Genomic DNA, 10,003 nt, shown 5'->3' with positions numbered 1-10,003 from the left:
TAAGGATGGATAGATATTTTTGAGAAGATATTTTTGTAAAGATATTTTGTAAAGATATTTTGTAAAATTATTTTGTAAAGATATTTCGTAATGATATTTTGTAAACCGGTACAGATTAGTTTAGATATCGGAGGATTTAACTCATAGAGTTAAGATAAAAATATAAGAGTGATTCCGATATTTTTCCTGCACATTCCTCTGTGAATTCTAAGATAGGTGTTGGCGACAGAATTCCAAAACTCAAAAGAGATTCTCTTGGAATTAAGATAAACAATCAAAAGTCGGTGTAAATCTATTTTACCCGAAAAGTTACTTTTTGAAGTGAATGTCGGATGAGAAAACTTTCTTCTGAAGAAAGATTGAAAACATGAAGAGAAATGGGTGTACGCGTGTGGATTCTTCGTTTGAAGCTTCGAATGGAAAAAGTCTTCTTCGTCGGTTGATTTTAGGTTTTCTTGAACTATCAGGGTTTTAGTTTCGGCAAACTTCCGAGGATTGGAATTTGGCGTTCGTACATTCCAGGGTTTCGCGTCGAAATACTTGTTTATAGACGAATAAGGGAAATTCTAATATTTCTCTGAACATTTTTGGAATTAGTTTCCATCGTGTCCTAAAGTATAAATTAACTATTCCCTAGGGTCTTCGACCTAAGATTAGGCGAATATTAGTCGTGCTATAACTTTTATCGGTTTTGATACAATCCTTGGACTTTTCCTGAACCTTCTCCTTCATAAATTTATTTCATCCAATAAACTCTTGCATTTTATTTCACTTATCCAAAACTTAAAAACTTGGGTCTTACAGATTGAGCCTCCTATAATCAATGCAGACTCTCCAACTGTTTTGTACTCGAGTCGGGATAAGCTCGTTTCTCTCATTCTTCACTACAGTAAGTCCTGTCTTCTTAGGGACCACTTGAACTGGGCTCACCCAAGGGCTGTCAGAGTTCGGATATATAATTCCAGCTTGTAGAAGCTTGGTGATCTCCTTCTTCACCACATCAAGTATCACTGGGTTGAGTCTCCTTTGTGGTTGTCTTACTGGCTTCGCTCCTTCTTCCAAGAGTATTCTATGCATGCACATGGATGGACTAATACCAGGAAGGTCAGCTAAAGTCCAACCAATAGCTTTCTTGTGCTTCTTTAGTACTTGCAGCAACTTTTCCTCTTGATTTTCACAAAGGAGAGAGGAAACAATGACAGGGAGCTTCTTATCATCCTCCAAGTAAGCGTACTTGAGGTTATCTGGCAAGGGCTTAAGCTCCAATACGGGTGCCTGCAAAACAGGTGGAACCAAACTAGCAGATACAGTTTCTGTAGCATGCACTTCAACAACTGTGTAAGTGCAATTAGATTTCTTAACATCTGAGTCAACAACAATAGTGTCCAAAAATTGATCAATGCAAGAATCACACATTTCAGTAGTAGTACATGTATGACAAGTGTATGACCCAGTTAGGGAAGGATAATCAGAATCATGTAGGAAATCTGATTCATGTTCATCAAGCATATCATCAAGCAGTTCATCAAGCAAATCAATATGAAACACAGAATAGTCTTCAGGTGGATGTTTCATAGCATAAAAAATGTTTATCCTAACCACAATATCACCGAATTCCATAGTCAGTGTACCAGCATAAACATCTACCTTGGTTCGGGCTATCTTTAAAAATTGTCTCCCCAAAATGATAGGAACTGTATTACGGGAAGATCCTTTTTCCATTTCAAGCACATAAAAATCACCAGGGAAAACAAGTTCACCAACCCTAACCAAGACATCCTCTACCCAACCAGCAGGGTGTGCAGTGCTCCTATTTGCTAATTGGATGACAACACCCGTAGATTTCAAAGGTCCAAGTGAAAGAGATTTAAAAATAGAAATAGGCATTACGTTAATTAAACTCCTAGATCTAGCATGGCACTCTCAAATTTAGTATCACCTATGACACAAGGAACAGAAAACGTACCTAGATCCTCACACTTTTCAGGAACATCAGAAACAGGAGCAGGTTTACCAGCTTTACCTATGATTGCAGAAACGTTTCTCCCCACGCGAACTCTTTCATTTCCTTTCAGCTTCCTTTTCTGAGTGCATAATTCTTTCAGAAACTTCGCATATCTTGGAATTTGCTTGAGTGCATCAAGTAGAGGTATGTTCACCTCCACTTTCTTGAATATCTCCAAGATTCCCTTATCTACCTCTTCCTTCTTTTTGCTTGGCATAGCTTTCGGAGGGAATGGAAGAGGAATGGAAGGTGGTTGTACGTGGAAGGTTCTTGTGGCAATGGTCTCTGTCTCCTTTTCAGGATCAGGATCTGGTTCATGGTCTAGCATAATTCTGAAACAGTGCTTGGGCAGGTTGTGACTGATCAGACCATCTAAGATTTGGATGATTTCTCCAGCCAGGATTATATCTGTTAGATGACAAATCATAATTTTGCTGAGGTTGATTATTGAAAATGTTGGCAGCATATGCTTCAGGATTCTCAGGTTCCTGCAGAATAGGACAAACATCAGTATTATGGTCTTTAGTGCAAATGCCACAAACCTTTGCCTGTTGTGAAGGTTTATTCTGGTTCATGGCCAATTGAGTAACCGAGGTGGCAATGGTTTCCATCCTCTTCATAAGCTTGTCCATCCTTGGATCTGTCCCAACCTCACTAACACTTCTAACAGCATCATTACTCCTTGTGTTAAACTGCTGAGAATTAGCAGCCATCTTCTCAAACAAACGCCTGGCTTCAGTAGGAGTCATGTCATTCAATGCGCCTCCACAAGCAGCATCAATGATATTTCTGTCCATGTTGTGCAGACCCTCATAGAAATACTGAACTAGGAGCTGGTCGGAAATCTGGTGATGGGGGCAGCTCACACATAGTGTCTTGAATCTTTCCCAGTATTCATATAGAGTCTCTCTATGTAGCTGCCTGATTCCTGAGATGTCTTTTCTGATTGAAGTTGTCCTAGAGGCAGGGAAGAACTTCTCAAGAAACATTCTTTTCAGGTCGTCCCAGCTTGCAATTGATGCAGGAGGTCGGTTATACAACCAGGTCTTTGCAGTTCCCTGAAGGGGATGAGGGAAAGCCTTCAAACAGATATGATCTTTGTCAACCTCAGGAGGCTTCATGGTGGATATGACAGTACGAAACTCCTTGATGTGCATATGAGGATCTTCACCTGCAAGACCACCAAACTTAGGCAATAAATGGATTAGTCCAGTTTTGAGTACACATGGTACATCCTCAGGATACTGGATACACAAGCTTTCGTAGGTGAAATCAGGTGCAGCCAGCTCCCTTAGTGTTCTCTCTCGCGGTCCTTCTTCAGCCATGTTTTCAGAAACTGCAACAAATTCAGAATCAAAATCAAGGTCAGAATCAGAATCACTTAAATGAGGATCAGTAACAAAAGCTCTACGTGCTCTAATTAACCTATAAAATTCTCGATCTATTTCAGAAATAAATGGATGCAAAAACCCAGTATTCGCCCTAGTCATGCAACACTAAGTATCCGAAATAGAATAAGAATCACTTGAAAGTAATTTTTTTTGTTTTACGAAACCCTAAAAAAAAACTTTTGGCGAAAGGCCTCTTTTTGGGTTTTTAAAAATCGATCTCACGGCAAAGCCGTTTCAGATGAATTGGAATTTTTTTCTACCCCAAAAGCATAAAAATTATGTTGAATTCCGAGTTTTGGAGCAAAAGATACGGCCGTTTGAAGTTACAGCCTAATTATCCTTCAAAAATCATTATTCCTTACCTTCAGCAACAAATCCAGTACCTACGCCAGAGATTGAATTTGAACTACTAATACTAATACTAATACTGACTCTATTGAACCTTTGGCAAGAACGATAATCCCCGGCAACGGCGCCAAATTTGATCGAGGCCGTACCCGATACAAATAATTAATTAAGAAAACTGTAGTAACTAGGAAGTGACTCCTAGGTCGTTTCCCAAGTATTATCGTTCAACAAAGATTCAATATTAAAACGCACAAACGCACACACTCAGGGGGGGGGGTTGTGATTCAGTTTCAAAAGACTAGCAGAAAGTAAAAAATAGATTAATATAATCAAGTAAAGACGGACGAATCCCTTTGATCAGTATATCGCTGCTCAATCATGGGTATCTAAAGATCAATTCTTGTTATTAGTTTCCTAGTTCGTGAGAATTAATTAACTAAGCGATAACTAATTCACGGACTCCTAAACTAAGCGATTAAGAACCGGTTACGACCTAACATGAACTAAGCGAACATGCATCATCTTCTATTTCTAATCATAAGGAATTAAGCAAACCTACGTCAGAAGTAGAGATGAAGAAAACTAATCAGGCGAATTCTATTAAGCATTATACCTCAAGAGCGCGATATACTTTGCAAAGGAATTCGCTCAAAGGAAGTTAGCCTTCCATGGATGGGGCGAATTCAGCAATTAAATTGGAGGAAGCAGGGAATAAAAACATAAACCCTAGCAGAGCTCTAATAATTACTGAAAAATGAAATTATATTGAATTTTAAGCAGAAGGTAAAAGGTAATTGTTTCTCTCAGCACAAACCCTTAAATAAGAGCTGAGATCACAAATCCTAATCAAAATCAAATCCTAAAAGATAACAATAAATCCTAAAGATAGAGTTTTAAAATAACAACCTAAATAAGTTTGAATCTTAGAGATAACAAACTTAATTTATTCCGAAATTAAATCTTAGTATTTCCTAAAATACAATCTTCATTCCAGCACAATTAAATCTTAATTCCTCAATTCTCCAAAATGCCCTTGATGTCAAATAATACCTGAAAATAAGAATAAAAGTAATTAGACCAAATATTAGAAATCAATGTCAAGCAAGGTTAATTAATTACGAATAATCATTAATAATGACAAATTAAGGCTATGTAAAATGGGTAAAATATTGGTCATCAGTTATCAGTACTTAAAGATTCAATGAAACTTCTATTATAAAATTATTATGATCAAAATAAGATTTTAAAAACGTTATGATGCATTTGAACTTAACACGAGACACACGTCTCTATTGATTAACAACGACCTAAGCCTCAGAAAACATTTTCCAGATCGCATAATCAATCATAAGAATAAACAATGAACAAGTCGAAATTATCGACGCCTAAGTCATTAACTAGCAAGGTAATTTGCCCTCACCTCTAGGTTTTCTAGCTTCACACAACAGTGTTTCTCCACTTACTTTTCCTAAAGCTCCAAAGATTTCCTCCGTCGAACCTTTGAGAAAAACATAGCAGAATTCAACCAAATCAAGTCAGAACTAACCAAACAATATTTACTAACGTTAGACGAAGCATTATAAGCTTCAGAGTACGATAACTTAACACGAGAAGACGAGTTTTCGCGAAAAGAGAAACCCCCCCTATAGGGTGCTCTCGGTCATGACACTATTTTTAGTGTCCCGACGCTTTTTCTTCGATCAAACTTGATTCTTAGGTTATCATGGGTCGTGTCTAGGAGAAATTAAAGCTCGGAAAAATTATCGGGTCAAAAACTAAAATAGGGACAATTTGGTCAAGGTTTTTAACTCAGAAATTCAAAGTTGAAATTTTGAAAAATAAATTTGATGAGTGATGACCCTATTTTAGTAGTGTTTTTAGGGTCATTTCTTTGCTTATTTTGAGTCTTTTTGTGGAGTCTCATGTAGTGTTTCATGCATTCTCATGCATTTTTATCTTTCTTTGTGTCTTTGCTTTGTTTTAGTTATTTTGTGGTTTTATAGGGACTTTTCTTGCATTATAAGTAACTTTAGGACTTGCATGTGTTCCCTTTGATAATTGAGGCCCCTCTTTGCTAACAAAGCTCTTTGAGCTTATGGATTTTCCTTGCCTTGTGTTTCAAGTTTTCAGATCAATAACTGAAGGAGAAGGAAGGTCAAGAGGCTTGGGATTAATGGAAGACTTGATGGAGCTTGAAGAGAAGTTAAGAAAGAAGTCAAAAAGCATTTTCCAGCGAGTACGAGCGCCTAGGCGCTTGAAATGGGCGCCTAGGCGCCAGGCATAATATGGAGGGGATCTGGGGAGAGCGCCTAGGCGCTTATAACCAGCGCCTAGGCACCAATTGCCTTCCAGAGGCATGTTTTTTGCATGGAATTGGCGCTCAGGCGCTCTGAAATGGCGCCTGAGCGCCCAGACTCGTTTGTTTTGCCTATAAATTGGTTTTTAGGCATTTCTCTTGGAACCTTTTGTCATTTTTACACATTTCAATAAGTTAGAAGAGAGGGTTTAGGTTCTAGTGCTTGAGGAGCTTTCTCCAAGTCCTATGATCCAGGTTTTACCTTTCTTCTCTTGTATGGATTTCATAGCCATGTTTGGCTAAACATCTTTTTGCTTTGGGTTCCTTGTAAGACTCTTGATGTTTTAATCTTATTTCCTTTTTCTTCACATGAATCTTCTGAGTAAACCCTTGAATTCCATATCTATGCTTTATGTTTCAAGTTAGATCATGAGCTAGCTTTATGCTTTTCTTTAATATAATGGAAATTTGTTATAGATTAGGGACATGATATGGGATTACCTCTTCTATGCTTGCTACTAGGAATAGAGTAGGGGTTGGGGTTTGTTGGCCTGAATTGCATGCTTAGTGCCTTTAGCAAATGTTTAGGTTGTCAAGGAATTGAACCTATCTTTTGACTTTAGAGGATTGTCTATACAAGGCATTGATAGATGATTACATAGGCTATAACATCAAGGAGAGACTCAGAATTTTTGTGGGAAGAATAGGTTAATTTAAAACTGATTTAGTTAAGCAAGAACCCAAGGCAAGATCACCATTGTTATCACACACTTACATTTCTTAAGTTTGTCACTCAATCACTTGAACAATCAACCCTTAAAACTGAATTTTATTTGCTTTCCAACCGTGAACTCGAATCTTAAACTGAATTGCCACACCAATTCCCTGTGGTTCGATAATTTAAAACCGGGTGAATTCCGTACACTTGCGGATTAACCAACAATGAGGTTGTTACTAACGAAGTTTATGACGACTAATCCTACTGACGCTAAGCTCATTCGAGAGTTTTTGATTCAAAAAGCGGAACCTCAGCATAAAAATGGATATTTGAGCAGTTTTGAATACCTACAACGATCCGGCGAGAATCGGCGGACATCGGCTGAGTATTTGTGATGTATAAATGGTAGGGATGAAGTTTAGAATGAAGAATCGGGTTATTTGGATAGTTTTACAAAAAGCTCAAAACTTTGAGCACAAAAAGAGACGTAGAAAAGCGATAGAATTGACGATCAGAGGTAAGAAGTAGTATCCATACCTCGATATCTACGTATAGCAACTGACAGTGCGACGATCAGTCAAGAAATGACGAAAATATTCTTCTCCTTCTCCTCCTTCAAGCTCGCGGGTTTGGTGGGCAATGGTGATGAAGATTTTGATTTTTTTTCATGCTCTCTATAGAAGATGGAAAACGCGGGAATATGAAAATTTCGCGATTGCGATTTTTTCTGTACATTCCTCTGTGAATTATAAGTGAGAATCTGGCGACAGAATTCCAGAACTCAAAACAGGTTTCTTGGAACTAAAGCAAACGATCCAATAACGGTATAAATCGATTTAACCCCAAAAATTACTTTTTGCAGTTGATGTCGGATGAGGAAACTTCCTTCTGAAGAAAGGTTGGAAACATCGAAGGAAATAAGTCAACGCGTATGGAAACTACGTTAGAAGCTCTGAATAGAAAAAAGTCTTCATCTAAGATTCATTCTAAGGTTCTTGAGTCGTTAGAACATAGTTTTGGGAAACTTCCGAGAATTGAAATGGATCGTGCGTACAGTCCAGGTTTTTTTGTCGAAACACTTGTCATGGAAAGGAATAAGAGCAATTCTTCTATTCCTCTAAAGATTTTGAATTTCGGTTCTACAGTGCTTTAAGAGCAGATTTGCCCTTTTCTAACGCTTTCGCCCTAAGGCGGAAGTGAATAAGGCTCGTGTTATAACCTATAGCAACTATGGTACTATTCTTCGTCATTTCCTGAACTTTCTCCTTCATTAAGTCATTAAAATCAGTGAACACTCGTTCAGGTTTCCTTCACGATACATCAAAAACCTAATTGTGAATAGGAATTTATTTAGTTAATTCTATATCTAAAATTTAGGGTCTCGCAATTATTTTCCCCTTGCCTCTCCAGGAACAAGTATTCGAAGGACTCTTCCTTTACAACAAGTTTAAAGGACTTCTCCACAAACGATCTTTCTCAAGATCATTTCATCTACAAGTACTCTTTTCTAATAAGAGTGATGGCAGATGCATTTAAGTTCATGAAACATAAAGTATTTTAGATGAGGTTTGACTTTTAGTGTATACTTTATCTTCTATTACATAAGAGAGTTACATAAAATTTGACTCTTAAGAAAATCTACTCTCCATGTTGAAGCATACCATATTGATGATTATCTCTGAGTGATGAGCACTGAGACTTCTCTTCACGCTTAATTGATTTGAGCATAGAAGCTCAATCTTTGTCAGCATAAGCGCTACCTCTTCAAGTCTTCACTTCTTTCCTTTATACTTCTGAAACTTCAGTGAGATGGATTAGAGTCGTTGGAGCTTTTTCTTCATGAAGATTTTAGTCGTTGGATCAAACGTTACAAAATGTACTTGTGCCAAAGCGTGGTACCGTTTGATGGAGATCATTTGCCATAAAGACGTAATCTACCATCCAGCCGGTACTATAGGTCTGAACCTTTATCCGTTGGTGTACAAAAATGACAATGTGCAAGTGACACCACAGTTCCTTTATCTTCGTCATAACATTGTGTCAGATCTTGGGATTTCATCTTGAAACTTTTGCACAAAGCTTTCTTGGCCTTTTCTTCAATGGGAAGTGTACTTGATTTGACTTTGTAGATTGCGTTGAGTTTGAGCTTGATTTCTCATGTGTATTCTGCTTATGTCGTCTTCACTCTTTCTTCAAACGATATTTATTAATCTTCTTCATTTATTCAATTCTTAAGACGATGATACTTGTTTCAGCTAATCTGCGTTCTTTCAGATGAATTGACTGTGAAGCTTGTTCTTCATTCTGTTCTTTTAAGCTACAAATTTCACTTTATGATAGATGTTGTCTCATTCACAAGTTCTGCTTCCATTGTTCTTTTAATCTCTGCAGACTTTGCTTCAGCCGTTTTGCTCTTTAGATGATCTATCAGTTCAACACAACTTCATTCTTTTCTTCCATTGGTCATTCAGAATATGCCTGATGGCATTTGACCAAATTTTCTTCTTCTTCAGAAATGGATTGTCTTGTGTTTCCTAAATCATATTCATGCTTGTAGGCGTAGACAATAATCTTTGCTCCATTTCTTCATTTCTTGGTGGAGCGAGAGTGTAACGCCCCGATTTCTCGAGAGTTACACAGTAACTAATTAACCAATTTTCGTAAAGAGTTTTCATCGATTCACTTATTAATCTTGAATTAATGATAAAAGTTCAATTTTACAAAATTCTCGAAACTTAACAATTTCAAACTTGCGGAAATAATCATCAACGTAAACCTCAAACTTTATTAATCATTGAAAAGAGTATGAAATAAATATCCGGAAGAAAACTTCAAAGTAAATTACATCAAGTTAAACTATCTCAACTAAAATAAAGTAATGGTTCAATACTTCCAAAACTCGGCACTCTCAACCCAAAAGAAAAATGGATGTCTCAAAACCCAACCATATCCTTGGCCTCTTCCTCTTCATCTTCTTCCTCTTCATCAGAAGTGTAGTCGTCATCCGGTAGTGGCTCGTCACGTAGCATCAACTCCCAAGAATGAGTTGTCGCCATTATCTTCACGACCATCTACCCCCCCCCCAAATAAACACATAGCAAACAAGCAGGGTCAGGTCCAACAAAAAGAATGATAATGACAAAATCAACAACAACATAATATAAGTACATTATATGTCTTTTATGGGAAAGAGTCAGTTACTAACGGAATCTCACATCACACAACCCACCAATCCTGCCTTGGCC

General features: G+C 37.5%; 1 protein-coding gene across 1 annotated transcript; it reads right to left on the bottom strand.

The window, feature by feature from the left end:
• Positions 1-2,319: 2,319 nt before the first annotated feature.
• On the bottom strand, positions 2,320-3,495 carry LOC130744437 (uncharacterized). Its single transcript, XM_057596623.1, has one exon. It carries the CDS (start codon positions 3,493-3,495, stop codon positions 2,320-2,322), a length of 1,176 nt encoding a protein of 391 aa, XP_057452606.1.
• Between the last annotated feature and the right edge of the window lie 6,508 nt (positions 3,496-10,003).

The sequence above is a fragment of the Lotus japonicus genome, chromosome 3, assembly GCF_012489685.1.
Source record: "Lotus japonicus ecotype B-129 chromosome 3, LjGifu_v1.2".
NCBI classification, from domain to species: domain Eukaryota; kingdom Viridiplantae; phylum Streptophyta; class Magnoliopsida; order Fabales; family Fabaceae; genus Lotus; species Lotus japonicus.
Note: the sequence above shows the minus strand (reverse complement) of the source record. Positions and strands in the feature narration are given on the sequence as shown.